This window comes from Selaginella moellendorffii, unplaced genomic scaffold (assembly GCF_000143415.4).
Source record: "Selaginella moellendorffii unplaced genomic scaffold, v1.0 SELMOscaffold_3, whole genome shotgun sequence".
Classification (NCBI taxonomy): domain Eukaryota; kingdom Viridiplantae; phylum Streptophyta; class Lycopodiopsida; order Selaginellales; family Selaginellaceae; genus Selaginella; species Selaginella moellendorffii.
In genome coordinates this window covers 2,845,391-2,870,905 of record NW_003314264.1, presented here as the reverse complement: position 1 = coordinate 2,870,905, position 25,515 = coordinate 2,845,391, and the positions used below count along the sequence as shown (strand labels likewise).

The following is a 25,515-nucleotide window of genomic DNA, read 5'->3' as shown; positions in this document are numbered from 1 at the left end:
ACCTCCGTTCGCAACGAAAATATGATGATGTAGAGTTTCGAACCACCGCCCTCTTAAGCCTTAACACAAAACACACAAAACCAACTAACACTCTCATCTCCGGAAGGACTCCACATAGTCCTTCCCTTTCAATCCATCCCTACAGAGCGACTCCAGAAATTCGCCATAGGTCATGGCTCTGTAGAGCACGGGATTATCATCGTTCACGAGATCCTCAGCGGGAGCGATGATCGTGTCCACATCTGGATTGCAAAACGTCGCCAGGGACATTCGCACGGTGTCCTTGTTCACCGCTACGCGATGCTCCACGCTCTTGAATCGCCCATTGCTGAGAATCTGGCAGGAAAATGTCGCTGAAATCCCTCAAAATTTCGCTAGGAATCGTGGATCACACCTGCAATTGGTCCGCGATGTTCACCACGATCGCGTTGGGGATCGGCTCCAGCAGCAGCCAGCGATCTCCCTTGCGAACCTGGAAGAGAAAAATTCCCCCAAATTTTTAAAAGACTGCTTTTGGCGCCAAAACTCAAGTTTAGGGTTTAAGATAACCTGGAGGCCGGGGACGTTGTCGTGGAGGAGGAATGTGATGACACCGCCGTCGGAGTGAGAGCCGACGCCAAGCGTGAGATCTGGCGACGGGCACGGCGGGTAGTAGTTGATGCGCAGCACCAGGTTTGTGTCCGGCCAGCCAAAGATCTCGCCAATGTAATCCTTTCGCAGCCCTAGGCTCTCGGATAGAGCTTCCAGCAAGCGGCTACAAAGATTGTGGAGCGCGTGAGTGTATTCGTCAAGGGTCTCCCTGCGCAGCAAAGGAAAGATCCAAGTAAGTGTTTTGCTAAATTTCCGGCAATCTTTGTGGCTAAAGCTATGAGGCGCCTGATGTTTATAGCTGGAATTCGAGAAAGGATGATTGAATTTTTGGTGCTGAGAGATGGCAACCAAATGGACCACTTTGGACTCAAATGCTGGTAAGTGTCATTCTTTTTTTTCTTCCAAAGCATGAACAGGGTGAAGCACTTACACGTATGAAGCTGGTTTTCTAGGCCATTCCTGATCAACGTCTCGCTTGTCCAGAGGCCAGAGATAATGGAGAAAGTAATCGCCCCAGTCGAGGATGGCTCCCTCCGTCACTCCTATGCGGCTCCCGTAGCCTACCAACGACCAAGGCTTGTTAGCATATACCTGTTTCTCCTCGAGTGGAAGATCGAAGAACTCTCTGGCTGCTGCAACGGTGCGGTCCATGACGGGTACAGGAACACAGTGGTTGATCAGCTGGAAGAACCCCCATTCCTCACAGGCACGCGAGATTTGATCCATGGTATCCTCTCTTCGGTGATCTTCCAGGCCAGAGAAATCAATAACCGGGATTGAACCATCGTCACCGAGATGGATCTGCTTATCCAGAAAGGGGCGCTCTGATACAGGCCGTATATAGGATGGAGGAACTTCCTTGAGACCTTTCTCTGCAAGTGCTTGCACTCTTTGGACGGGCTCTTTCCAGGTCAGCTCTTCCTCCACCATTATTGGGATTGGTGTTTCTAACTCCTGATGGATCAGGAAATCAGCATTCATACCTGATACATCAGAAGAGCAAGCGCTTGGAGGATCCTAGATGCCGAGGTGGGATACTTGGACCTTATCTACTGAAGTTTTTTGCAGGAAAGATTCGTTCTAGCCTTCAAAAGCTGGCAACCACGGTGCAGTGGTGCTTGTGATGCGTTAAAGGACTTGAGGCAATCAATCAGCGCTGGCCTCCAGGTACAAGCAGTTTTCTTTCAAGAAAAGAAACTTTAGCAACTGGGGCCACTTTGGAGACGTAAGCGGCCCATCTGCCATAGTTTGTTTTATCTTGTGCCGTTGCATCGGAAGCCAAAAGTTTGAGATCAAGTAAAAAGTAGATCATACGGTTCAAACTTCTTCGAAACTAAAAGGTGCTTCTCTCTTTTTCACAGATTTAAAACAAACTACAACAGAAACAACACATGCTAAATAAGCTTTTTCACCAAGTTCTTCAACTTCCCACGGGTGTTTGACCGGACTGCCCACCTTTACTGCGGCCTTTGGCGAGATTTTCCTGAGCTTCCAGCGACTTGCCACCGGTTCCTCCCTTGATCACCGTCTCACCTTGTTCGCTCCTTTTCTTCAGTTCTTCCCTGGAGGCATCCTGATCAACTGGAGCCCCCGCATCCGAGCCTTTCTTGGTTTCCTGCTGCGCCGTCGACATCCTCTTTCAGACCTGGAGAATACAAGCTATCTCTCTCTCTCTCTCTCTCTCTCTCTCTCTTATGGTAAACCGCTGCGACACGTATCGGCATGCAAGTGAGCTTCGTTGGCGGAATCTCCAGGCGTCAAGCCGAAAGGTATAATCTCGGTTCTCAAACACTTGCTGACATCGTTACTTTGTCATACAGCGTATAACTCACTCGAGACCACTCTTTCTCGAAAGAGGAAGTTGCGACTTGCAGGACTGTAACTTGATGCGGGAAGAGAGACTTTGGTATTTGTTCATATCAACTTAACTATGGTGGACCGAGGCTGGCCGTCAACGTCTCCGCGATCGTTTCAAGAAACAAACAAATCGGCTCGAAGACAAAAATCAAATTTCGCTGGTAGATATATGTGCCATCAATGCTCCGATTCTATGAAGCATCGCGAAGGAAGAAACTTGGCACAACGTTGACCTTCGCTCCGGTTTTAATTCCGTGCAAGGATGTTTTTGAGGACCATCGTGTAGACCTTTGATCCTTTGATCAGTTTCGAAGGATCAGATCCACTCCATAGTCAATAAGGTAGGTGTTTTTAATCCCAAAATTGATATGTCACCCGACTCACTTTCTTTTTTATATACAGCAAAAATTTCTACCGCTCTTTCAAACAGGCGCTTCACGGTTCAAAGTGTTCTCAGTCGTCTGGCACCATGCCCACCCCCAAAGGCAGGCTTCTTTGCAGGAAGTCCACCAAAGTTGAATATATGTAATGCGGGCGGACGGGAACCCATATATATATTTTAGGGACGAGGTATGCAATCGCAACTTCAGCTTTCAAGCTTGTTCTTGGTAGAGTTCAAACACTTCGGGAACTAAAACTCATATGCAGGTCGGTGTCTAGTGCTCTTTCAGCTGCTTATTACTTATCCTCGCCAGGTGCTTCTCGTATGATCTTCCAAAGAATTATTTTTATAATCACGCCCGCTGTAGCAATTCTTTTGGTGTGGGTACCGCTTCTTCTGACCACTTCTGCTTAAGACGCTTAATCCGCTGCCCGGGGAACGATATCACGCACAACGTCTTCGTCCTCGAGAAAAAGTTTCAGCATAAACAGAGCTGCGAAACGATTGGACAATTTTCAAAAGGCTCGACGACTTCTCCTTCAACTTGGCGTGCTCCTCTGCTCTTCTTCAGCGGGAAAGGTCTTGTTTGGGGCGCGGCTCAGCACCGCTATGTCGTCCACAGCAAGCAGCGACATGAATTCAAGCTTTAGCTCGAGCTGGGGACTTACGGCCGTGTTTCTAGTAGCGACGCTGGGCTGGTTTTTGGCAATCTACGCACAACGAAGAAAATATCCTTCCTTCCTCACGATTTTTCCTATCTTCGGTTCTTCGTTGCAACTGGCTAAGCACTATGATCACATGCACGATTTCCTACTCGAAAAGTTCTTGCGCAACGAGACGCTCTACAATTCCAAGACATTCAGAGCGCCAATGCCGACCTTCGACTACTACTACACAGTCGACCCCGACGTGGTGGAGCACATTCTCAAGAACAACTTCGCGAACTATCCCAAGGTAATGGATGCGCCGCGGTTTCTTTTCCGAGCTCTCAGAATTTTCTTTGCAGGGTGACAAATTTCACGATATCATGGAAGTGCTTCTCGGAGACGGGATATTCAACTCGGATGGCGAGGTGTGGAAACGGCAGAGGAAGACCGCAAGCTTTGAGTTCGCCTCCAAAATTCTGAGGGACTTCAGCACGGTGGTGTTTAGAGACTACGCCGTCAAACTGGCGGATATCGTATCGGGGTGCACGAGCAGAGGACAAAGCTTCGATATGCAGGTGACTTCGTCTCGCTCTAATCTTCTTTGTGCTGATTCAAGCGATACACGTGCGCAGGACTTGTTCATGCGGATGACACTGGATTCGATTTGCAAGCTAGGATTTGGAGTGGAGATTGGAACGCTGTCCGCTTCCCTGCCGGAGAACAAATTTGCGATAGCGTTCGACAACGCCAACGCTTGGGTCACCAACAGGTTCGTCGATCCCTTCTGGAAGGTCGGCAGCCTTCTTAAACTCGGCCGCGAGGCTCAGCTCGCAAAGAATGCCAAGATTGTAGACGACTTCACATACAACGTGATAAAGACAAGGCGCGCTGAGCTACAGGGAAAGTGCGCAGACGAAGTAAGACGAATTTTTCCTCTTCGAGGAATTTGAGGAATGAAGAGGAACTCGGTTTCGTGACTTGTTGCTGACGCGCTCTCTGCTGTTTTGCAGAAGAAGGCAGACATTCTATCTCGATTTATGCTGCTCAGTGACGATCCTAAGAACCAGATCAACGACAAGACATTGCGCGACATTGTGCTGAATTTTGTCATCGCCGGCCGCGATACCACCGCTGTTACGCTCTCGTGGTTTGTCTACATGCTGGCCACTCATCCAGACTGCGGGGACAAGATCTACGCGGAGCTGTGCAAGCTAGAGACCGAGGAGATGTCAACGGCAGCAATTAAAGCCAGCGAAGACACTACGACCGGGTCTCAAATTTCAAGCTTCGCCAAGCTCCTGACGTATGACTCTTTGGCAAAGCTGGCCTACCTTCACGCGGCCATCACCGAGACACTCCGGCTATTCCCAGCCGTGCCAGAGGTAAACTTTTCTCCTTTGTTCTTGTCTTCGTCTCTCTCTTTCCTTTGCGTTAATCAGTTTGGCAAGCACTTATTTTGGTAGATGTATGACTGTTTGTATAGCGTGCACCTAACTGTGACCACCTTTGTGTGTGTGTGTGTGTCCCAGGACATTAAAGGCGTGCTGGCCGACGATACACTTCCAGACGGAAAGAAAGTGAAAGCCGGGGACCAGATCAACTTTGTTCCGTGGTGCATGGGACGGATGGAGTCTCTCTGGGGAGAAGACGCTCGCGAGTACAAGCCCGAGAGATGGCTCTCCAAGGACGGAGTCTTCCAGCCCGTCTCGCCATTCAAATTCACCGCATTCCAGGTACTCCCTCCTTTCAGTGCTCTCTGAGAAGCATGCGAGTGGTGTGGAAACTTTCCTTCCTTTCCTGAGCTGCTGCGAGAGAGTAAAAAAAAAAAGGGAAGCGAAAGTTCGATGCTAAAGTTCTTTGATCTCTTCTTGGTCCTTTGATCATATTCTTGGCGTGGGGTCTGCCACTTCCTCTCTCTCGTGTTCCGTGTTCTTCTTATTCCTTCCACACACTAGCAGCTCTTGATCGTTTCAACAGGAAAGGATATCTAAACTCTCGTCGTGTTTTCGTTTTGTTCGTGCAGGCGGGTCCTCGAATTTGCCTTGGAAAGGACAGTGCTTATCTCCAGATGAAGATGACCGCCGCGACGCTCTGCCGATTCTTCCGCTTCGAGCTCGTCCCGGGCCACCAAGTCAAGTACCGCATGATGGCAATTCTCTCCATGGCAAACGGCCTTTGCGTCACAGCGTCCGAAAGATAGAAACCAAACAATGCACAGAAGCTTATATACTTGTTTTGAGGGTTAGCTCCAAAAAAAGAAGGAATCGGACAATTGGCGGTGGCTGCGCGCGCCACGCGGGCTCTCCATTTGCATGGGGTTGTTTTATAAAATGGAGGGCTCGTTTGAAACGAATCACTCGATCCATCTCTCTCGCAGTCTCTTTTTCCTCTCTCTTTTCTTTTTCTTTGTTTGATCTGCGTGATGGCCACCACTGTCAACACCTGTGACTGCACTGCCGGTTGCGCTTCCGGGTCTCCCTGCCCCTGCGGGGACGATTGCAAGTAAGATTCCCTTGACTTCTTTTGCAAATCTATATCCGTTTTTGCTAATTTGATGGTGGTTTCCGATTCTTGCAGATGTGCTGCCACTGCGGCCAGTGGTGGTGCAACTTCCGCAACCGGACGAGGGTAAGTTGAGATAATCCCTTGAATTATTCTTGGAAGGGTTTCTTGGATTCAAAAGTTTGATCTTTTATAATTCTTGCATTTATTTTGTTCCATTTGGGTTCCTGTGTTTCTTCTTTCAGTGGTCACGAGGGGGTGTTTTGTGAGTGCGGCGCAAATTGCAACTGCGAGACGTGTACCTGCGCCAAGATGACGGCATCCGGCGAGCCATTCTGCAAGTGCGGCAGGACCTGCAGCTGCGAGACGTGCACTTGCCCTAAGCCAGTGCAAGGTTGAGCAGAAGCAGTACTGTGGTTGCCATAAAATAAATATGGTGTTTCCTTTGATAATCCTAAGAAATGCTTTTGAATAGAACTATAATAATGAAATAAAAACGAAGACCACTCTATTTTAGGTTCGGGACCACATGGCGGGCAAATGAGCTGTGGCCATGCAACAATTGTTTTCTGCCATGCAAGTCTATCCATTGCTCGTACACTTTGTTTCTCAATTTTGGGTTTGACATTTTCACTCAAAAAGGTAAGCTGAGACTTGTTTATGACTCAGTCACCGGTAAAGGACAGCATTCTTTTCTCCCTTAACGAAGGGAATATGATTCTTACTGGTACAAAAGGTTGCTCCCAAAACATTCAAGCTTTGTGAGACTGACACAGCTAGGAGAGAAGTGGGGAATGCGGCACTTACATGCACGGCCGAGGCTCTCTCCTCGGCATATTATCGCTCGCTCTCTTGATTCCTCATGGCAGGCAGCTGGAGCTGCGCAGATCCGGACACTTGCTGCTGCTTGGCAGTGAGTGAGAAGGCGAACGAGTTCCTTGGCGACCTGGGACTCACAGCCCTGGCTCTAGGGTTGTATCTAACAGTTGGCAGCAGTAGAAAGAACGTAAGTTTCAAATTCAAATAGGTTCAAATTCAAGCATTCCTGAGTAATGCAACTTAGCAGTGCAATATGCTTGCTACCTGTCTCATGAATGTGATGAGAATCTTAACGATCCGAACGAGATTTACTGTGGCTAGAGAAAACTCATTCTGGGAGGTTTTGCTGTGACGTACTTCTATTGCTAAGTCTACGGGTGATTCAAGTAAGTGTGTCCCTTATACGATGCCGTGTATTGTGTATGGCAGATCTGGGTGATTTAGGCGTGACAACACCGTGGGCATAGGCATCGAAAACTTGAGAGTGGTGAGGTGCTAGAAATGGTGAGATCTGGACTGCTGGGCATGACTTTCTTTTAATCCTTCCCCTCTTTTTACTTTGCATGGAATAATCGTCCGGTCCAATTCCAGATTGTTGCAATCAGGACAACCATGGTGGGAAATGAAATCTTGACATCAATTGTCCAGCATTGTGCAAAGAAATCAGACAAAAACTTCATTAGGCTTCGCCAGTATACTGATATCCTGGAAAAGAACGTGAGCCAAGGACAAGGCGAAAAAAATGGAAATGTTGGAGCTGGAAATCCTACTGGGATTGCTGCTGCTGGTGCTAGCGCTGCTCTCAATCCACCGCTTCTCGCGAGGTGGAGGACGCGATGGAGGATTGCCACTGATTGGCCACACGGTGGAAGTTCTAGCCAATTACCACCGGATCTTCGACTTGCTCCTGCAGAAATTCCAGAGCCAGGGCACGAGCACCGTGCCACTGTGGATTCCTGGCCAGTCCTACGTCTTCACGGTGGATCCAGCCAATGTAGAGTACATTCTCAAGACAAGATTCCAGAACTTCCCAAAGGTATCTTATATGATCTCCAAATGGAGGGAGTGCGTGAATGATTGCAGGGCGAGCGCTTCCGGGAGAAATTCCAGCCGCTGCTGGGCGGCGGGATCTTCAACGCCGATGGCGCGGCGTGGAAGAGCCAGCGCAAGACGGCCAGCTTCGAGTTCGCGTCCAGGGTTTTGCGGGAGTGGAGCGGCAGCGTGTTCCGGGATCACGCGCTGGAGCTCGCCCGGATTGTGCGTGCCGCAGCGTCCAAGCAGAGCTCCCTGGAAATGCAGGCAAGAAAGATCTCCTCTCGCTCTCTGTTCTTAGATAATCGCGAAATATTTCTTTCTTTGGATCACAGGATCTCTTCCTGCGAATGACGCTCGACACGATTTGTAACCTGGGATTTGGCGTGCACCTCGGCCTCCTCTCCTCGACGCTCCCGCACAACGATTTCGCGGCCGCTTTCGACCGATGCAACGCCATAGTCTCCTTTCGCTTCGCGGATCCTTTCTGGAAGCTCAAGAGGCTGCTGCGAATCGGCGAGGAGCGGGATCTCCCGAAGAACCTGGCCACGGTCGACGAATTCACGTACAATATCATTCGCAAGAGGAGGATCCAGCTCTCCAAAGAGAACGAGGATCTTCGCGTAAGAAACTTTCTCTTTGCCCTTCTGTTTCATGCAATGCTTTCTTTGTTCCAGGCTCGCAAGAAAGATCTTCTTTCGCGATTCATGCTACTGGACGAGAGTTCCTCCGACGCTTATCTCCGCGACATTGTCCTCAACTTCGTCATCGCTGGGAGGGACACCACCGCCGCGACGCTCTCGTATTTCATCTACATGGTTGCCTCTCACCCCGATTGCCAGGGCAGGCTCCATTCGGAGCTTCTCGACTTTGATCACTCCAGCCGGCAACACGAACACCATGACGATGACCCAAGCTTCATGGAAAGTTTTGCAAAGCTCCTCACGCTCGAGGCTCTGGCCAAGCTCCCCTACCTCCACGCCGCAGTAAACGAGACCCTGCGCCTCTATCCGTCCGTGCCACTGGTACGTAAAGTTGCTTCAGAATCTCGTTTTTTAACTATGACCTCCAGAACTTTAAAGGCGTCGCCAGCGACGACGTTCTTCCGGATGGCACGCGCGTCCGAAGAGGCGAGATCGTGTCTTACGTGCCATACTGCATGGGCCGGATGGAATCACTGTGGGGGCCCGATGCCGCGGACTTCCGCCCGGAGAGATGGCGCGCCGTCGATGGATCCGACTGGGATTTCACCTCGTCACCTTTCAAGTTCACAGCATTCCAGGTTCTTGAAATCTTCGCTATAGCCATCTTAAATCTTAAAACCTCTCCTCTCACAGGCAGGGCCTCGCGTTTGCCTTGGCAAAGACAGCGCTTATCTCCAGATAAAGATCACCGCGGCGCTTCTCTGTCGCTTCTTTGAGTTTCGTCTCGTTCCCAACCAGAATCTCCACTACCGCGTCATGGCTACGATTTCTCTGGCTTCTGGCATTGAAGTCGTGCCACTGAAAAGGTGACGGGATAATGACTAGAAACAAAACTGAGTAAAGACCGGAATGGCCGATGTTTGTCGCCATCTTCGATTCAACTAAACATTGTATGGAGCTGCTCATATTGAGAACACACAGCTCTCTTGATTCTAAAGTTGAAGCCTATGCATGCCAGTTCGTAGATGGTATGGATGAAGCTTAATGTGGTGATCTTGGAGCCCGGAATGTCTGTGAAATCAACTGGAACTTCAGTGATTGGGATGCCATATACATTGCAAAGCATGATTAGTTCCACGTCGAAAGACCACCTACTGGTTGAGAGCTCTTTGAATAATTTTTTAGCTGCTGATTTAGTAAATAATTTAAACCCACACTATTGAAATAAAACCAGAATTAGCAAAGCACAAAAAAGTTTCTATAATTCCAATACCTGAGTGTCTTTGATATCATGCTTTCCAATGAACATCCTTGTGAGATAATGAAAGCCTTGGGACAGTATGCTCCGGTACCATTGTCTCTGGAAGCACACATGTATAGAGGTTTTCTAAAGTATCAAATTCAACTAATAAACCTTTTCACGCAGGCGAGAACCAAACCATACCATTGGCTTGTTGTTCCGAAATCTTTCAATCTGTTATTGAACCAACATTAGTATATGTATTATTGTAAAATTTTCACTAATTTAATATACCTTTGGCTCAAAACTTTCAAAAGCGGTGATGTCAACCGCACCATCCGCATCAACCATTAATATCAATTCACCACGTGAATCTAAAACTCCCTGCAGAATAGAAGAAGAAGAAGAAAAAACTATCAGAGATTATTCTAAACCATGGGCTTGTTTTTCACAAACCTCTTTGACTGCTCCACCTTTGCCCAGATTGCGATCAAGCTGTATCAACCGCAGGCAAGGGTACCGTTTTGTCATCTCCCAGACAATGTCAGGTGTTAAATCTTTGCTGCAGCCATCCACGACAATAACCTCGTATGTGAAGTGGCGGTTCCTTTTGGCTCTCTGGGCAAGGTATCTATGAAAAACATGCATATAAACATATATGCTACTAAGGTTTCAATCAAGACAGACCTTAAGGTGTGATCCAGGGGTTCTGCGATGCGCAACGCTTCATTGTACGCGGGAATAACAACCGAAAGATACATCGTTAGCTTCTTCTTTAGGTATGCGCTAATAACCAAAACTCTGACTTATATAGTAAAGAAGAAGGGCAAAGTTTCCTTTTTCTTTCTATTTGGTTTGAAGTAACCAAAAGAATAGATGGTGAAGCCAAGTCTATAGACGTGGATCCCTAGCGTTAACAAGCAGAAGAAACTCTGCCATGCCGGATCGCTCACGGCACATAAGCAGCCAAGATTGTTCAAGGAACTCTCAGCTCAGGATTTGCAACCTGTAAATAACATCCCCATCACTAAAGTTCCAGTAATTTTACGGACTCCAAGATCACCGCATTAAGCTTCATCGACACAATCTACGGATAAGTGTCAACTTTAGAGTTGTGATCTCGGTATAAGCTGCTCCTTGTTATTTTTAGTTGAACGATGGCGACAAACATCGGCTCCCACTTTTGTTTCTAGTCATTAAATTTTACCAGCTGGCAAGATCCCGTCACCTTTTCAGTGGCACCACTTTAATCCCAGAAGCCAGAGAAATCGTGGCCATGACGCGGTAGTGGAAAGTCTGGTTCGGAACGAGACGAAACTCGAAGAAGCGGCAGAGAAGCGCCGCGGTGATCTTTATCTGGAGATAAGCGCTGTCCTTGCCAAGGCAAACGCGAGGCCCTGCCTGTGGGAGGAGAGGTTTTTAGGATCTAAGATGGCTATAGCGAACATTTCAAGAACCTGGAATGCTATGAACTTGAAGGGCGACGGGTTGAAATCCCAGTTGGATCCATCGGCAGTGCGCCATCTCTCGGGGCGGAAGTCCGCAGCATCAGGTCCCCACAGCGATTCCATCCGGCCCATGCAGTATGCCGCGTAAGACACGATCTCGCCTCTTCGGACGCGCGTCCCATCCGGAAGAACGTCGTCGCTGGCAACGCCTTTAAAGTTCTGGAGATCCTCACGCTATAAACAAAAAGAGATTCTCAATAAACTTTACGTACCAGTGGCAGGGTCGGGTAGAGGCGGAGGGTCTCGTTTACTGCGGCGTGGAGATAGGGGAGCTTGGCCAGAGCCTCGAGCGTGAGGAGACTTGCAAAGCTTTCTATGGAGCTTGGATCGTCGTCATGGCCTGGATGTTGGCGACTGGAGCGCTCGAAGTCGAGAAGCTCCGAATGGACCCTGCCCTGGCAATCGGGGTGAGAGGCAACCATGTAGATGAAATACGAGAGGGTCGCGGCGGTGGTGTCCCTCCCAGCCATCACGAAGTTGAGGACCATGTCGCGGAGATAAACGTCGGAGGAACTCTCGTCCAGTAGCATGAATCGCGAAAGAAGATCTTTCTTGCGAGCCTGGAACAAAGAAAGCAACACGTCAAGATCAATGTTTACGAGAAATCTCTTACGCGAAGATCCTCGTTCTCTTTGGAGAGCTGGATCCTCCTCTTGCGAATGATATTGTACGTGAATTCGTCGACCGTGGCCAGGTTCTTTGGGAGATCGCGCTCCTCGCCGATGCGCAGCAGCCTCTTAAGCTTCCAAAAGGGATCCGCGAAGCGAAAGGAGACGATCGCGTTGCATCGGTCGCAAGCGGCCGCGAAATCGTTGTGCGGGAGCGTCGGAGAGAGAAGGCCGAGGCGCACGCCAAATCCCAGGCTACAAATCGTGTCGAGCGTCATTCGCTGGAAGAGGTCCTATGTGCAAAGAAAGAAAGAAGTGACTCTCGGTAAGAGCGAGAGATCTTTCTTGCCTGCATTTCCAGGGAGCTCTGCTTGGACGCCGCGGCGTCCACAATCCGGGCGAGCTCCAGCGCGTGATCCCGGAACACGCTGCCGCTCCACTCCCGCAAAACCCTGGACGCGAACTCGAAGCTGGCCGCCTTGCGCTGGCTCTTCCACGCCGCGCCATCGGCGTTGAAGATCCCGCCGCCCAGCAGCGGCTGGAATTTCTCCCGGAAGCGCTCGCCCTGCGATCACTCACGCACTCCCTCCATTTGGATCATATAAGATACCTTTGGGAAGTTCTGGAATCTTGTCTTGAGAATGTACTCTACATTGGCTGGATCCACCGTGAAGACGTAGGACTGGCCAGGAATCCACAGTGGTACGGTGCTCGTGCCCTGGCTCTGGAATTTCTCCAGGAGCAAGTCGAAGATCCGGTGGTAATTGGCTAGAATTTCCACTGTGTGGCCAATCAGTGGCAATCCTCCATCGCGTCCTCCACCTCGCGAGAAGCGGTGGATTGAGAGCAGCGCTAGCAGCAGCAGCAGCAGCAATCCCAGTAGCTCTAGCATTTGCTTTTCTTTCGGGCTCACGTTCTCTTCCGGGATATATATGCTTGATTTTTCCTCGGTTTTAGTCACCAGACAGAAAAAATGAAAAGACCATGGAACCAAAAATTTTAATGTCTCTCTCCATCACAGCGCCTCTGCTCTGGCACATTTAGTGAGCTGCAATTAAAGATCATCAAGGTGGTTCATATTTACCACTTTCCTTCCATTACAGCGCCTCTGCTCTGCAGCATCTTCCACAAACCTCATGGACACATTTAGTGAGTTGCAACTAAAGATCATCAAATTTACTACTTTCCTATTTATCACCGAACACATTTGATTTATAGTAAAACGCGGCAAAATTTACTTACTCCACCGAGGAAAAAGAATGGATCTTCCGATCTTCCCTACCGAATCTCCCAGAAGCCAAGTCCATAAGCTATGGCCACCATCGTGATCTCGTACAGCGCGTGGCAGACGCTGGAAGGGCGAAGCTTGGATCCGGTAACGTCCACGGCGTTCACGGCCACCTCGTACACTGGGATTCCCAGGCGTCTGGCGAGATAGATCAGCTCCACGTCGAAAGCCCACCTGAGAGAACACTGCTTGTGAGAATTTCCGAGAGAAGAGAAGAAACTCTACCTCTGGAGCCTCAGGTTCGTGAACAGTCTGGCCGCTGCCCGCACTGGGTGTCGGCCACGTCGGTCCCGGTTATCAAGACCACGAGTGCGTGAAAGACCTTCGACATGATGCTTCGAAGAAGAGGTCGCTAAAGAGATCAAAATCACGACGAGTTAAGTCTTGGAGCGAGCCAAAGTAGAGAGGCTCGTCTACCTTTACTTTGCAGCGCGAGCCAAACACGGCTATGGGATCTCCTGATGCAGTCAGGTTCAGTGCTTTCTCTTCCAGTTTCCCCATGTCTCGTATGAAGATTGCTGAATCCGCGTCTGCTGTGATCACGAGCTGACCGCGAGAGCAGAGGACTCCCTGGAAAGTGCAGGTCAAAAGCATAATGGAGGATGGCAAGGCATGACGGGACATACCTTGCGAATCGCAGCACCCTTTCCGAGATTTGGTGTTTGCTTGATCACTTTCAACCGCGACGCATGATCCAGTGTCACATTGTACGTCAAATCTTCGCTTCCATCGTCGATGATTGTCACCTCGTACGTAAAGTTTGCATCGTCAAAGCTTCGCTCGTCCAGGTACCTGTAAAACCGAGCGCGGCAGTTCTTTCGGAATTTGTACTGAGGTGTTACCTTAGAGTCTCATTTATCGTAGAAGGAAGCCTCTTTTCCTCGTTGTACGCAGGTATCACCATGGAGAGATACTTGGAGGGAGCTTCATGGATCGACGGGCACAAAACCTGCAAGAAATTTCAATGGAGGAGAGGAATGCTGCGGGAAAAACCTGCGTGCTCCATGTAGACGCGGTATCTTCCATCCAGACTATCTCATCCGTCCTGAAAATATCACAAAAGACGAGCGCATTTCGATCCAAGTTGTGCGATTCCAGCGGCAGACCTGCTCTGTACGTCCAGATCGAGCATATTGAACCGAAATCTCCACACGATCTTCATCATAGGACACACAAATCGTTGATTCTTTGGAAGATCGCTCGCCGGGAGAAGAAGCGAGATCTTACCGCGAGAGCGAGAGTCACCACAAGCGCTAATTCAGCCATGGCACCTCCAATGCGGGATCCCTAGCGGCGGTCGTCAAGAACACGTATCGCTGCGCCGCAAGACCCTAGCTCGGACAAACACAAAAGAGCTCTTCCCGCCTCGAGCCCCATGTTTAAATACATTGAAGAATCTAATTGACACGTGTCACAAATGTACCCGTGACACGCGTCACCTTTCTAGCCATGTCATTTGCTCGTGAGAAGAGAGGGTGGAGCACGGAAGAAAAATAAGCCCTTGTTCTTGCCTAGGTCAGCGACAATCTAGGGCAATCGATCCACACGATCGATCGGTCACTCCACTGCCCGGCTCCCGGGAGCTCCAACAGCCATGTAAAGACTTTGGAACAGGAAAAACCCTAGGGTTCTTTCGTGCGTGGGACTGATTCCTCTCTCTCGCTCTCTTTCTCTCTCCTTTCTCTTCTCCAGCTCCATGGGATGGCGGCGATGGTGAGGGATTGCTGATTCGCAGGCGGGCGGCCGAATCATGCAGTGCTCGCCCTCTTGCGAGCTGAGGATGCCGACGCCCCAGATCGTGTGGAAGTTGAAAGCAGGTACTAGCAGTAGCTATAGGCAATCACAGCATCGGCTCAACGTTTTGTTTGGAAGGGCCAAGGCCGCCGCAGCCTATCCCGTCTATTCTTCGGCCAAGACCGCCATTGGTGGCGCTGCACGGGGTACGCGAAGAGTGCCACCATCGTCTTCGTCTTCCTCGAGTTCTTCCAGCGCCGATTCTTCCAATTTCGAAGAGGGCGCTCCGCTTTCGGTGTCCGAGGCATTCTCTCGGGCATTCGCCACTCCCTCGGTGTTTGGTCCGGCTTGGCAGAGCTGTAGCTACCAGTCGTGGCAACTTTTGGTCGATGGAAGGTTGCCGGTCTCTTTCTCGGGGAAGAACTCCGGGGGTAGTTCGTCGTGCGTGGCGAGAGGGGGCGGGGCAGTGTGTGAGTTCCAACTGGACGGTGGTGGAGGTGGCAAGGAAGGGAGAGATTCCTGGTCCAAGTGGATCGAGAATACTTTCTCCTCCTCGAGAGGGACAGGGAGTCGTGGCCTTCTCCATGACACTGCTGCGTATCATTGCTTCCGGCTTGGCCAGGGAGCTTTCGACAAGGACGCCGCAAGCTCGCGGAGATTGTCTCAGCACAACTCCAGCTCCAAGGAGGCTGATCTTCTCTCGCCAGGGATAGTTTTGGACTCCGACACTGAGGGGAATGTTTCAGGCTGCTCGGAGGGGTAAGAAAGATTCTTTCTCCTGTCGCTTCTTTCTTTGTTTCTTTGTGCTTGATCCGGTTTGATGCAGGACTGCTGGACAAAGTAGACCACTGACGCTGGTCTCGGGTGCGTGCTATCTTCCTCATCCAGACAAACAAGCCAAGGGTGGCGAAGATGCGCATTTCATCTGCGACAACGAGAAAGTCGTGGGTGTTGCCGACGGTGTTGGCGGCTGGGCCGACGTTGGAGTGGACGCTGGCCAGTACGCGAGGGAACTTATGGTGCAGTCCATCATAGCCGCGCAGCAAGAGCCTCACGGGCTGGTCGACCCTGTCAGGATTCTCGTGAGAGCTCACTCGAAGACGAAGTGTAAGGGGTCATCCACAGCATGCATTCTAGCTCTCTCGGACAATGTGAGAACTTTCCTTCTCGTTTTTTATCTTCTTTACTGATAGTGTTCCTGTTTTGCAGGGGCTTCAAGCAGCAAACCTTGGTGACAGTGGCTTCATCGTGCTGAGAAACGGGAAAACAGTGTTTAAGTCGCCAGTTCAACAACACCTTTTCAACATCCCGTATCAACTCGAGCACGGCGGCAGCGATCCACCGACTTGCGCACAGGTTCGCCAGACATCTCTCGCTAAAAAGCTCTTTAAGTTCTTCCGGTTTCTACGCAGGTGTTCTCGGTGCAAGTTGCTGCCGGAGATGTTATAGTCGTGGGAACGGACGGCCTGTTCGACAACGTGTATGATACAGAAGTAGCCAGCGTCGTCGTTCATTCGACTCGATCGGGATTTGGGCCGCAGCTTACAGCGGAGAAACTGGCGACTCTTGCCAAAGCGAGCGCTCTGGACAGGAATCGCCAGACTCCATTCGCGGCGGCGGCCCAAGACGCTGGATATCGCTTCCATGGTGGCAAAATGGACGACATCACGGTGGTGGTCTCGTACATAGCCAGCCGGGGGTAAGGAAAATTCCTTTGTGTTTGTATGAATAGCTAGCAACGAGGCCGCGCAGTGGCCTGGACAAGTTTTCTAAACGATGGTGCCGATACACGAATAAAATTCGAGCTTTTGGCTATTTGTAATGGCGGGAATGTATGTGTTCTAGGGTTCTTAGCTCGTTCTCTAGGGTTCTTGGCTCTGGCGCTCGTCGATTCCTGTGAGTAGGTTCTTTCCAGCTAGCGGCGATGCATGACAGAGGTCGCGGCGAGCATCGCCGTCCAGCAGCGCCTTGGATCGGGCATTTTTGCCTTGCTCGGTGCTTGCGGCAGCTCCAGGGATTTGCAGAGCGCGGAGAGAGTCCACGCGATCGTGATCCGGGCTGGGATCGAGCAGGGGATTCTGGTGGCGAATTCCATTGTCAGCATGTATGGGAAATGTGGGAGCCCGGAGAACGCGAGGAGGGTGTTTGATACGTTACAGTGGCCGGATCTCGTGTCGTGGAACTGTTTGATTCTGGGATACGCGGAGAATGGGCAGGAAGAGACTGCGCTGGAGATGCTCTTTCGGATGGAAGAGTATGGCTGTGCTCCAGACTCGCGATCGTTCGTAGCTGGTCTAAGAGCTTGCGTCAATCTGGCAAGAAAGGAGGATTGGAACTCTGGAACTAAGCTAAAATCGCTGGAAAAGGCGAAGCTCGTCCACGGCTATGCGGCCTCGCTTGGAGCTCACAGGAACGACTTTGTTGGCAGTTCTCTTGTCGACCTCTACGCAAAGTGTGGAAGCATGGCGGATTCCAGACGGGTGTTTGACGCGATGGCCCATCCAACAGCGGTGGCTTGGAACTCTTTGCTGGCTGGATATGTCTACAATGGAGAAGAGAAGGAAGCACTCGAGATGTTCCAGCTCTTGCGACGTGTTGGTCGACCGGATGCTCTAGCTTTTGCCGCTGCTCTACGTGCTTGCTCTGGTCTTGGTGCGAAAGGAAACAAGTTGGATGCTCTGAGCAAAGGCATGGCTATTCACAGCGACGCGGAGAAGAATGGTTTCGAGCCGAATCTAGTTCTCTCGAACATCCTGGTGGACATGTATGCCAAGTGTGGGAGCATGGTGGATTCGAGCAGGTTGTTCTACAAGATGCCATTTCGTGATCTCGTTTCCTGGAATTCGTTGATTCTGGGATACGTGGAGAACCAGGAAGCCGAGCTGGCTCTAAGCTTGTTCACAGTTATGATGCGGCTTCAAATTCGATCCGACAGTAGAACCTTGGTCGCTGCACTAAAGGCTTGTGGCATTTTGGCATCGAAGGAAAAGCTTAAAGAGCTTGGCAACGAGAAGATGGTCAAGGTGGAAGCTCTTGAGAAAGGAATGTTTTTTCACTCTATAGCTGCAAAGGCTGGCGACTTCAACAGTTTCGTTGGGAACACTTTGGTGGACTTCTACGCAAAGTGTGGAAGTATGGTGGATTCTCAGAGGGTGTTTGACGGCATGAAGCATCGTGATGTTCGTTCCTGGACCGCCTTGATACTTGGATATGTGGAAAACGGGGACGAGCAACAGGCTCTACAGGCTTTTGAGCTCCAGGACTGTCCTGTTGATGCTCTTAGCTTCGTCGCGGCGTTGAAGGCGTGCAGTGGTCTAGCTGTGAAAGTGTTGAAACCAGAAGATCGAGCTCAAGTGCTGGAGAAAGGAATGGCTGTGCACAGCTATGCTCGGAAGGATGGTTATGGCTCCAACTGGCTGATTGTGAGTACGCTGGTGGACATGTACTCAAGCCTCGGTAGTATGGTGGACGCCAAAAGAGCCTTCGACGGTATCGAACTAGTTCGTCACGACGTGGTATCCTGGAACGCATTGATCCTTGCGTACATTGACAACGGGGAGAGTGAAATAGCACTGGAGTACTTTGCTGATTTGCGATCTCGAAGTATCACCACAAATGCTTCGACTTTGGCGGTGGCACTCAAAGCCTGCGGATCCCTGACGGAGCTGGCGACTGGGAAGTCGATCCATGGCGACATTCTGAGGTATGGATTTGAAAGTTCCACAGCCTTGACGAATTCTCTGGTGGATTTTTATGGCAGATGCGCGAGAACGCTCGATGCTACTTACGTTTTTGACTCGTTTCCCACGAACGAGACTGTAACTTGGAACGCGTTGATGGTTGGCTACAGCCGCGCCGGACAGACAGACAGTCTGTTGGATGCCTTCGACCGAATGCAGCAGCAATCCGTGAATCCCGACTCGGTAACTCTACTCTTGGCTTTAAACGCATGTAGTCACGCTGGGCTTGTGGATGCAGGCAGCGAGATCTTCCGGAGCATGGGCTCCAAGTTTAAACTCGAGCCTCGCCTCGAGCACTACCACTGCCTGATCGATTTGCTCGGACGTGGCAACCAGGTGAACCGAGCTATAGAGGTGGCGCTTTCCATGCCTTACGAGCCAAACGGACTGACTTGGCGGATCATTCTCAGTGCTTGCTCAAAGGTGGCGGACTTGGCGGTAGCAAGGAGCACATTCCAGTCGCTACTTCAAAGGGGCGATGAGGTACAAGGGTCAGATTACTCGCTGATGGCGAACGTTTTGCAGCCGCGTGGAGGAGAAGATGGTTGACAGGGCTGGCTGCATTCATCTGATAAGATCCACGCGGACGATCCACGCCGCCAGGGAGGCCCATCTTCAAGTTTTGCGTCTCCTCGAGGCTGGCGACTTGTTCGTCTCCAACATCGTGATCGAGATGTATGGAAGATGCGGCAGCATGGTCGATGCACAGGAAGTTTTCGACTCCATACGGCAGAAGAACCTCTTCACTTGGGCTTTGCTACTCTCGGTGTATGCCCGGAACGGGCATCTCCAGGAGGCCAAGTCACTGTTCGACAAGATGCCGGGAAGAAATCTCGTGGCCTGGACAGGAATGCTGGTCGCCTACACAGATCGAAGCCACCTCGAGGAAGCAAAGACGCTGTTCGACTGGATGCCAGAAAGGGACCTGGTTTGCTGGACGGCTATGCTCACCGCGTTTGCGGAGAATGGTCACTTGCAACTAGCAGAGGCGTTGTTCGACGAGATGCCAGAGAGAGATCTCATCTCGTGGAGTGCGATGCTTTCGGTTTACGCTCGGCACGGGAAGCTGGACAAAGCCAAGTCAGTGTTTGACGAGATGGAGGAGAGGAACCTGGTTTCATGGACTGCGATGTTAGCGGCGTATGCTCAAAATGGTCAGGTGGAAAAGGCTAAGCAGGTGTTTGACAAGATGCCCGAGAGGAACCTCGTCTCCTGGACAGCCATGCTCGTAGCTCTTGCGCAGTCTGGCCAAGCGAGCGGAGCCAAGCGAGTCTTCGAGACAATGGACGAGAAGAACCTCCTCACTTGCACGGCGATGCTGGGACTTTTGACAAACAGTGGAAAACTGCAAGAGGCCAAGCTAGTCTTCGACCAAATGCCGGAGCTGGACCTTGTTTCATGGACTGCGATGCTCTCAGCCTACGCACAGAGCGGTCGGCTGGAAGAAGCCAAGCACATCTTCGACGGCATGGAGGAGAAAAACCAGGTGTCTCTCAACGCCATGCTAGCTGCGTACAACCACGACGGCCAGCACCTCGTCGATACAAAGCTTCTCTTCGATCGAATGCCGGAGCGCGACCAAGTTTCCTGGAACACGATGCTCTCGGCATACACTCGAGACGGGCAGCTGCGAGCGGCAAAGCAGACGTTCGAGCAGATGTTTTCCAGGGATCTCGTCTCGTGGACGGCTCTGCTAGCGGCATTTGCTCGAGATGGTCGTCACGAGGAGGTGATCGAGCTCTTCCACCGGATGAACACGACCATCGTCCCGGACGGAGTTTGTCTCATCAGCGTGCTGCTGGCTTTCAGCCACACGGGCGGAGTGGAGGCTGGCTGGAGCTGCTTTGCGTCGATCAGCCGCGACTTTGAACTGCGGCCGACAAGAGAGCACTACTGCGGCATCGTCGACCTCCTCGGGCGCGCCGGTCACTTGGCAGACGCACAGGAGCTGGTGAGCAGCATGCCGTTCGTGCCGGACGCTCTCGACTGGACGTGCTTGTTGGGCGCTTGCGGGAGTCACAGAGATCTGAGACGCGGGTCCTGTGCGAGCAAGGAGGCGCTGGATGTGAATCCGGGGAACGATGCTGCGTACGTGCTGCTCGCCAACTTGTGCACACGAATGTGATTCAAACTTCAGCGAATCGAAGGTACGTACCTTTGCTTCACAAGATCTTGATCATACTTGCATTGGCAGATCATACTTTCCTTTGTGTCGATCAAGGTCCAGGAAGAGTATGATCTTCCAATACTAGTTCTTACTTCCAGGTCGTTGTAAAAGGCTGCTAGTCGATGGTCAGCCTTCTCTTGACTTTGTCAAGCGGTCGTGCGTGGTCAACCCATGGTCTTCGATGAAAGAGATAAAAACATTAATCCCTTTGCCAAGTCAAAACGCGCGATTCCATTCTCAGTTAAAATTTAAAATCCAGCTCACAACAAAAACCGCGCGAAAACGAGGCCGTGGTGTGTCTAATCCCTTGAATGATGGCTGAATTGGATGCGCGCTACTAGCTAGGGCAAATTCACTCTCCCTCGTCTCTCTTAGATCGCGCTCGATCCAGCCATCCGGATTCTCGATTTCTCTAGTCATGGCTTGCGGCCGATCATCGCCGTGCCGCCGCTGGCTGATAATGCGCGGTCTCTTCCACTACTGGTGGCTCTTCGCCGAGCTGGGGCTGAGCGTGGCGGTACATTTCACGTATGCGATGACGATCGTGAGCACGGTGCTGCTAGGTGACGCGATCCAGCTATGCTGCAGTAGCTTCCGGCGGCGAATCAGGGCTTCCAGGGTTGTGGCGTTGCAGCCCGAGGACGAATCGGAGGAAGAGACTCACATGTTCTTGGCTAACAAGGGATCGCCGCAGGAGAGCAGCGCCACAACGCACCACGGGACATTTCTCGACGGCCACGAGAAGGCCCCCATTGTTCTTGTCCATGGGATCTTTGGATTTGGCAAAGGGGTAAGTTTCTTTTCTTTGTGTAGCTTCCTCTCATGATCTCTTTGTTTGTTCTTTAGAAACTTGGGAACATTTCTTACTGGGCTGGAGCGGAAGAGAAGGACGAGAGAGTGCTTGTTCCGGACCTTGGTTCGCTGACAAGCATCCATGACAGGTAAGCTTGCGCATAAGTTCTTCGTGAAGAAAGATGTGTTCTTCGTGAACTTGATCTCTCTTTTTTTCCTTCACGCAGGGCTCGTGAGCTCTTTTATTATCTCAAAGGTGGGATTGTCGACTACGGCTTTGAGCACAGCCAACACTACGGACACTCACAGTTTGGCAAGAATTATGGCCAAGGTCAGCAATGCCAACTTGAAAATCCTTTCTCTAAAGTTTTTTTCTTCTGACTTCACAGGTCATTATCCTGAATGGGATGAAAGCCACCCCATTCATTTCGTGGGACACTCCACTGGTGCGCAGGTTATTCGTGTTCTTCAACAAATGCTTGCAGATAAGGTGTGATTCATTAGTCTTTTGTTGTTTTGTGTTTTGAATTTTTTATTTCGTTCCTCTGGATTACTTTGCAGCAATTTGAAGGTTACAACGAGTCTACTGCTGATTGGGTCTTGAGCCTGACTTCGCTATCTGGAGCTTTAAATGGCACCACCAGAGTCTACATCGATGGTCTCAAGTAAGCCAACAATCAGACAACAGTTTTGATGCAGCTTATCTGACATTTTCTTCTTGCAGCCTCGATGGGAAAACAATGAAAACGGTGTCTCTTCTACAGCTTCTCAAGATAGCCGTGCTTGTCTACGAGTGGCTGGATATTCCTGTCTTCAAAAAGTACTATGGTTTTGGCTTCGAGCACTTTACACTCCCGTGGCACAAGATTGGACTCAGAGGCCTGGTGAAGTGCTTGGCTGGTCATTCGGGTCCATTTGCAACCGGAGACTGGATCCTTCCAGATCTAAGCATCCAGTCCGCTGTAGGGATCAACAGCAACTTGGGAACTCACAGGAACACATTCTACTTCAGGTAAGCAAATCCAGCTCCTTCGATCTTGCTAAAACTGAACTACATCATTTCCTGCTAATCTTATATCAGCTATGCGACGAAAAGGACCACAAAACTCCTTGGACGGATCGTGCCTTCGAGGCTCCTTGACATCCATCCGCTGCTGATGATAAGATCTCTGCAAATAAGCTGTTGGAAGCATCCATTGCCGGATATCCCATACGAAGGCTACAGGTAAAGCAAAGTGCTTCCTTGTTTGTGCCAAGTTTCTCACGGTTTCGAGCAGGGACGAAGATTGGCAAGACAATGACGGCGCATTGAACACCATATCCATGCTTTATCCCCGGTTTCCATACTCTCACAAGAACTGTCCTTTGGCACCGGATTTTAAAGATGGCCAAGCTTTGCAACCTGGAGTTTGGTACTGTGATCTTCATTCTTTGCTTCTATTTCCCGTGCTCATAAACTTCTCTTAATACAGGTATTTTACCATCCTCGAGGCCGATCACATCTATTTTATCGTCAATAGAGATAGAGCTGGGATTCACTTCGATGTGTTATACGATAGCATCTTTAGGAGATGTAGGAAAGAGTTGAAGAGATCGTGGTCGAGCATTAGAAGGTCTCGCTAAATAAAAAGGCCAACTTTGATGAGATTTGACTTTCGTTTACCATTGAGTTTTCTTTTACGTGAGCGATAATCTCATGCGGCTAGCCACAAGGGAGATGTTTACTCTGGACGGTGTTACTTCCAGTAGATGATTCAGGACTACAATATTCACATACAACAGTACAATTTGCATGGTTGATCTGGGGTGGCTACTTTGGCATGGCACAGGAGCTCATTGATCGATGCCATATGAGCCAAACTCGGAGGGATGGAGGAGTCTGTTAGGAGCTTCCTCCAGAAGCCCAGATGCTGATTCATTCAAGGAAAGGAGCTTTAGAGCAGTGGAAAGTGTCAAGTCAGGCAATGCTTGAGTAGTGTATGTAGCCCTGCTGAAACCTGGATTCGAAAGATAGTATGACAAACAACGACTGCCACTTTTGCAATTTTTCGTAAATGCAGAAAACTACAACTGTGGCCCAATCGAGACCCCTCCTCTCCAGAAAGACATGAAGAAAAAACCATGGTGGACAAAGCCAACTTTCTGCTCTGGGGAGCCTCTCTCCTGATTTGCGTGGGCTCAGCTCTGGAGCAAGGCAGAGAGTCTCTTGGCTCAAATCCTCTATACACACCCAACTTCATTTCTATGTCGGTTTGGTGATCCCTTTTCTGCTACATTGGTCAGTGTTTATGGCAAGGTGCTGCCTTGATGGAAAGTTTCATGCTCCGAGTCAAGATGGCTCTGTAGAAACTGCCGCTCAAAATTGGTGCTGCACAAAATAATAATACATTTAAAAGTATCAACAAAATATATTTTCCATAAAAAATAAATATTTTTTAACTTTAATAAATTTCTTTTTGAGAGATCCAACTGTACAATGCCATATACTAATATTAATGGCTGTTAACTAAGATTAGCATAGTGAGATTTTGATACCTGTTGGATTAGTTTTAATCTAGACCATTCATTATTATATATAAACTAGGCTTTTGGGCTAATTGATATGCATATTTTTGTATTCTCTTTCCATATTGTATGCATTCACATTAGTGGAGATGAAAAGTAATTTTAGTTGTTTCTGAGGAGTGATTGAATTTAGGATTTGGTTTAGATTTAATTTTTGTATTGTCTAAATTTCATTTTCCTTATAGATTTTTCAATTTTTTCTCTTTTACTTTTATGTTTTTTTTGTTTATCTTTATGGCAAAGCAATAACCTCTTCCTCCTATTATTCTTAGTATTGTTGTTCAATGTTATTTGATTGTAGTTGAACAATTAAATTCAATTGTTGGCAGCATTCACAACACATGGTACAACTCTTCTTGCTCTTGTTGCCAATCCTTGCATCTAATGGGAGTTTTCTATGTGAATCCTGGGGATGTGTATTATTGATTTAATCACTTTATAGTGATTACTACCTATTATTTTTGGGATGATGCTCAGAATTTGTATGAATTTCTTATATACTTATAATGGTTTAAGTACAGCCACTTATGTGGATTAGCCAAATATCTTCAAGTATGCATTTGGACATGCTAATGACTGTGATGATGCCTTTCAACAACAATATTTCATTAAGAGCCATCTAAATTAATGATGCAATTTGGCATTTGCTTCCGAGCCTTTTAATTCATGTAGAGCAAAAGTAGATCAAATTACTAATGTTATGGTTATCATTTCATCAAAATTTTATAGGACTTGTGCCTGTATTTACTTTAATCACCCTTGATAATGCTTTTTGACTGATACAACATTATGAGACATCACTTTTTCCACTTCTCACTACACATCTTTTAGTTCCATTTTATAGGGAGATGGTTCTATTTCAATGGGGGTTGTTGTTGTTTGTGTTCAAGGATAGGGGTGAGGATGTGGTCATAGCTATGATGTCAATTGCTAAGAATATGATGAAGTTGGCCACATATATTAGTGTTGTTAGAGTTTTTTAGATTGGCATCTTCTATTTCTTGAGTGGAGGGCTTAGTGTTAATATTCTGTTAGTGTTGTGGTGGAAGGTTTAAACACTAAAATTCTTTTGGGAAACACAGAGTCATATGAGTAATAGAGGGTCCTTGCACAAATAAATCACCATCCTTATTTGGGAGTATCATCAAGAGGTTCATTTAGCATTAGTTCATCCATTGTTTATATTCCAAGTTTGTTTTTATAATAAGAGATTTTCTATTATTCTCTTTATGTTAGTTGATACAAACTCAAGTTTATCTTCTATTGTTCGGCCTATTGCTATATGTTATTATCTATATTTGTATTGTGTAATAGAGATAATTTTCATTCTTTATAGCAATAGCTGTACACATGCATGTGCAAAAGATAAGGAGGACTTAGTTGTATGTATGGGCAATCT

General features: G+C 49.1%; 8 protein-coding genes, 1 long non-coding RNA gene and 1 pseudogene across 14 annotated transcripts; 7 read left to right on the top strand and 3 right to left on the bottom strand.

Annotated features, from left to right (window-relative positions):
• Positions 1-30: 30 nt before the first annotated feature.
• Positions 31-1,722, bottom strand: LOC9643563 (probable 2-oxoglutarate-dependent dioxygenase ANS). The gene is made up of 4 exons (XM_024668263.1): positions 1,022-1,722; positions 550-799; positions 395-472; positions 31-336 (listed from the first exon to the last, which is right to left on the bottom strand). The coding sequence occupies exons 1-4, from the start codon at positions 1,570-1,572 to the stop codon at positions 94-96; spliced, it is 1,122 nt and encodes a 373-aa protein (XP_024524031.1). The 5' UTR covers positions 1,573-1,722; the 3' UTR covers positions 31-93.
• Positions 579-1,011, top strand: LOC112344133. The gene is made up of 3 exons (XR_002991595.1): positions 579-672; positions 721-823; positions 890-1,011. It is a non-coding gene; the product is annotated as an uncharacterized LOC112344133 (long non-coding RNA).
• Positions 1,723-2,240: 518 nt separating the features above from the next.
• Positions 2,241-6,497, top strand: LOC9655293 (cytochrome P450 704B1). 2 transcript variants are annotated; one of them, XM_024668262.1, is made up of 12 exons: positions 2,260-2,360; positions 2,412-2,789; positions 2,851-3,018; positions 3,097-3,143; positions 3,198-3,784; positions 3,837-4,052; positions 4,110-4,394; positions 4,488-4,859; positions 5,007-5,210; positions 5,501-5,979; positions 6,055-6,105; positions 6,225-6,497. In XM_024668262.1, the coding sequence occupies exons 5-10, from the start codon at positions 3,440-3,442 to the stop codon at positions 5,675-5,677; spliced, it is 1,599 nt and encodes a 532-aa protein (XP_024524030.1). In that variant the 5' UTR covers positions 2,260-2,360; positions 2,412-2,789; positions 2,851-3,018; positions 3,097-3,143; positions 3,198-3,439; the 3' UTR covers positions 5,678-5,979; positions 6,055-6,105; positions 6,225-6,497. The 2 variants fall into 2 exon arrangements, with proteins under 2 accessions (XP_002963764.2, XP_024524030.1); XM_002963718.2 differs by having other exon boundaries at positions 2,241-2,360; positions 3,097-3,784.
• Positions 6,498-7,478: 981 nt separating this feature from the next.
• Positions 7,479-9,482, top strand: LOC9643562 (cytochrome P450 704B1). The gene is made up of 6 exons (XM_024668295.1): positions 7,479-7,834; positions 7,882-8,097; positions 8,166-8,453; positions 8,508-8,855; positions 8,903-9,112; positions 9,168-9,482. Exons 1-6 carry the CDS (start codon positions 7,541-7,543, stop codon positions 9,342-9,344), a joined length of 1,533 nt encoding a protein of 510 aa, XP_024524063.1. The 5' UTR covers positions 7,479-7,540; the 3' UTR covers positions 9,345-9,482.
• A 1,256-nt stretch (positions 9,483-10,738) lies between these two features.
• On the bottom strand, positions 10,739-12,968 carry LOC9655292 (annotated as a pseudogene).
• A 140-nt stretch (positions 12,969-13,108) lies between these two features.
• LOC112344188 (dolichyl-phosphate beta-glucosyltransferase ALG5D-like) lies at positions 13,109-14,022 on the bottom strand. Its single transcript, XM_024668489.1, has 4 exons — positions 13,961-14,022; positions 13,745-13,910; positions 13,441-13,688; positions 13,109-13,292 (listed from the first exon to the last, which is right to left on the bottom strand). The coding sequence occupies exons 1-4, from the start codon at positions 14,020-14,022 to the stop codon at positions 13,109-13,111; spliced, it is 660 nt and encodes a 219-aa protein (XP_024524257.1).
• Positions 14,023-14,578: 556 nt separating this feature from the next.
• LOC9655291 (probable protein phosphatase 2C 55) lies at positions 14,579-16,667 on the top strand. 2 transcript variants are annotated; one of them, XM_024668225.1, is made up of 5 exons: positions 14,579-14,714; positions 14,811-15,611; positions 15,679-16,003; positions 16,062-16,208; positions 16,265-16,667. In XM_024668225.1, exons 2-5 carry the CDS (start codon positions 14,869-14,871, stop codon positions 16,553-16,555), a joined length of 1,506 nt encoding a protein of 501 aa, XP_024523993.1. In that variant the 5' UTR covers positions 14,579-14,714; positions 14,811-14,868; the 3' UTR covers positions 16,556-16,667. The 2 variants fall into 2 exon arrangements, with proteins under 2 accessions (XP_024523993.1, XP_002963762.2); XM_002963716.2 differs by having other exon boundaries at positions 14,579-15,611.
• A 92-nt stretch (positions 16,668-16,759) lies between these two features.
• Positions 16,760-19,166, top strand: LOC112344091 (pentatricopeptide repeat-containing protein At3g09040, mitochondrial-like). 4 transcript variants are annotated; one of them, XM_024668218.1, is made up of 4 exons: positions 16,760-18,555; positions 18,613-18,775; positions 18,831-18,946; positions 19,003-19,107. In XM_024668218.1, exons 1-3 carry the CDS (start codon positions 16,781-16,783, stop codon positions 18,900-18,902), a joined length of 2,010 nt encoding a protein of 669 aa, XP_024523986.1. In that variant the 5' UTR covers positions 16,760-16,780; the 3' UTR covers positions 18,903-18,946; positions 19,003-19,107. The 4 variants fall into 4 exon arrangements, with proteins under 4 accessions (XP_024523986.1, XP_024523977.1, XP_024523982.1 ...); XM_024668209.1 differs by having other exon boundaries at positions 18,613-18,946; XM_024668214.1 differs by lacking the exon at positions 19,003-19,107 and having other exon boundaries at positions 18,831-18,983.
• A 120-nt stretch (positions 19,167-19,286) lies between these two features.
• Positions 19,287-20,717, top strand: LOC112344187 (pentatricopeptide repeat-containing protein At4g02750-like). The gene has a single exon (XM_024668488.1). The coding sequence runs from the start codon at positions 19,287-19,289 to the stop codon at positions 20,715-20,717; it is 1,431 nt and encodes a 476-aa protein (XP_024524256.1).
• Positions 20,718-21,177: 460 nt separating this feature from the next.
• On the top strand, positions 21,178-23,198 carry LOC9655290 (lipase). Its single transcript, XM_024668487.1, has 9 exons — positions 21,178-21,549; positions 21,606-21,700; positions 21,779-21,882; positions 21,941-22,041; positions 22,113-22,216; positions 22,276-22,563; positions 22,633-22,776; positions 22,829-22,963; positions 23,024-23,198. The coding sequence occupies exons 1-9, from the start codon at positions 21,178-21,180 to the stop codon at positions 23,172-23,174; spliced, it is 1,494 nt and encodes a 497-aa protein (XP_024524255.1). The 3' UTR covers positions 23,175-23,198.
• Positions 23,199-25,515: the final 2,317 nt, after the last annotated feature.

What these genes read in the sequence shown, in the direction of transcription:
- LOC9643563 (XM_024668263.1), bottom strand. Translation starts at nt 1,572, where the DNA reads ATGAATGCTGATTTCCTGATCCATCAGGAGTTAGAAACACCAATCCCA. An exon ending in ACAACGTCCCCGGCCTCCAG is followed by an intron (nt 473 to 549) that starts GTTATCTTAAAC and finishes TTTCTCTTCCAG; the next exon opens with GTTCGCAAGGGAGATCGCTG. An exon ending in ACATCGCGGACCAATTGCAG is followed by an intron (nt 337 to 394) that starts GTGTGATCCACG and finishes TTTTCCTGCCAG; the next exon opens with ATTCTCAGCAATGGGCGATT.
- LOC9655293 (XM_002963718.2), top strand. Translation starts at nt 3,440, where the DNA reads ATGTCGTCCACAGCAAGCAGCGACATGAATTCAAGCTTTAGCTCGAGC. An exon ending in GACAAAGCTTCGATATGCAG is followed by an intron (nt 4,053 to 4,109) that starts GTGACTTCGTCT and finishes ACACGTGCGCAG; the next exon opens with GACTTGTTCATGCGGATGAC. An exon ending in AGGGAAAGTGCGCAGACGAA is followed by an intron (nt 4,395 to 4,487) that starts GTAAGACGAATT and finishes GCTGTTTTGCAG; the next exon opens with AAGAAGGCAGACATTCTATC.
- LOC9643562 (XM_024668295.1), top strand. Translation starts at nt 7,541, where the DNA reads ATGGAAATGTTGGAGCTGGAAATCCTACTGGGATTGCTGCTGCTGGTG. An exon ending in GATTCCAGAACTTCCCAAAG is followed by an intron (nt 7,835 to 7,881) that starts GTATCTTATATG and finishes GAATGATTGCAG; the next exon opens with GGCGAGCGCTTCCGGGAGAA. An exon ending in TCTATCCGTCCGTGCCACTG is followed by an intron (nt 8,856 to 8,902) that starts GTACGTAAAGTT and finishes TATGACCTCCAG; the next exon opens with AACTTTAAAGGCGTCGCCAG.
- LOC112344188 (XM_024668489.1), bottom strand. Translation starts at nt 14,022, where the DNA reads ATGGTGATACCTGCGTACAACGAGGAAAAGAGGCTTCCTTCTACGATA. An exon ending in ACGATAAATGAGACTCTAAG is followed by an intron (nt 13,911 to 13,960) that starts GTAACACCTCAG and finishes TCGGTTTTACAG; the next exon opens with GTACCTGGACGAGCGAAGCT. An exon ending in AGGGTGCTGCGATTCGCAAG is followed by an intron (nt 13,689 to 13,744) that starts GTATGTCCCGTC and finishes TGCACTTTCCAG; the next exon opens with GGAGTCCTCTGCTCTCGCGG.
- LOC9655291 (XM_024668225.1), top strand. Translation starts at nt 14,869, where the DNA reads ATGCAGTGCTCGCCCTCTTGCGAGCTGAGGATGCCGACGCCCCAGATC. An exon ending in TTCTAGCTCTCTCGGACAAT is followed by an intron (nt 16,004 to 16,061) that starts GTGAGAACTTTC and finishes CCTGTTTTGCAG; the next exon opens with GGGCTTCAAGCAGCAAACCT. An exon ending in ATCCACCGACTTGCGCACAG is followed by an intron (nt 16,209 to 16,264) that starts GTTCGCCAGACA and finishes GTTTCTACGCAG; the next exon opens with GTGTTCTCGGTGCAAGTTGC.
- LOC112344091 (XM_024668206.1), top strand. Translation starts at nt 16,781, where the DNA reads ATGACAGAGGTCGCGGCGAGCATCGCCGTCCAGCAGCGCCTTGGATCG. An exon ending in ATCCATGGCGACATTCTGAG is followed by an intron (nt 18,556 to 18,612) that starts GTATGGATTTGA and finishes TTTTTATGGCAG; the next exon opens with ATGCGCGAGAACGCTCGATG.
- LOC112344187 (XM_024668488.1), top strand. Translation starts at nt 19,287, where the DNA reads ATGGTCGATGCACAGGAAGTTTTCGACTCCATACGGCAGAAGAACCTC.
- LOC9655290 (XM_024668487.1), top strand. Translation starts at nt 21,178, where the DNA reads ATGGCTTGCGGCCGATCATCGCCGTGCCGCCGCTGGCTGATAATGCGC. An exon ending in AGGAACACATTCTACTTCAG is followed by an intron (nt 22,564 to 22,632) that starts GTAAGCAAATCC and finishes ATCTTATATCAG; the next exon opens with CTATGCGACGAAAAGGACCA. An exon ending in GCTTTGCAACCTGGAGTTTG is followed by an intron (nt 22,964 to 23,023) that starts GTACTGTGATCT and finishes CTCTTAATACAG; the next exon opens with GTATTTTACCATCCTCGAGG.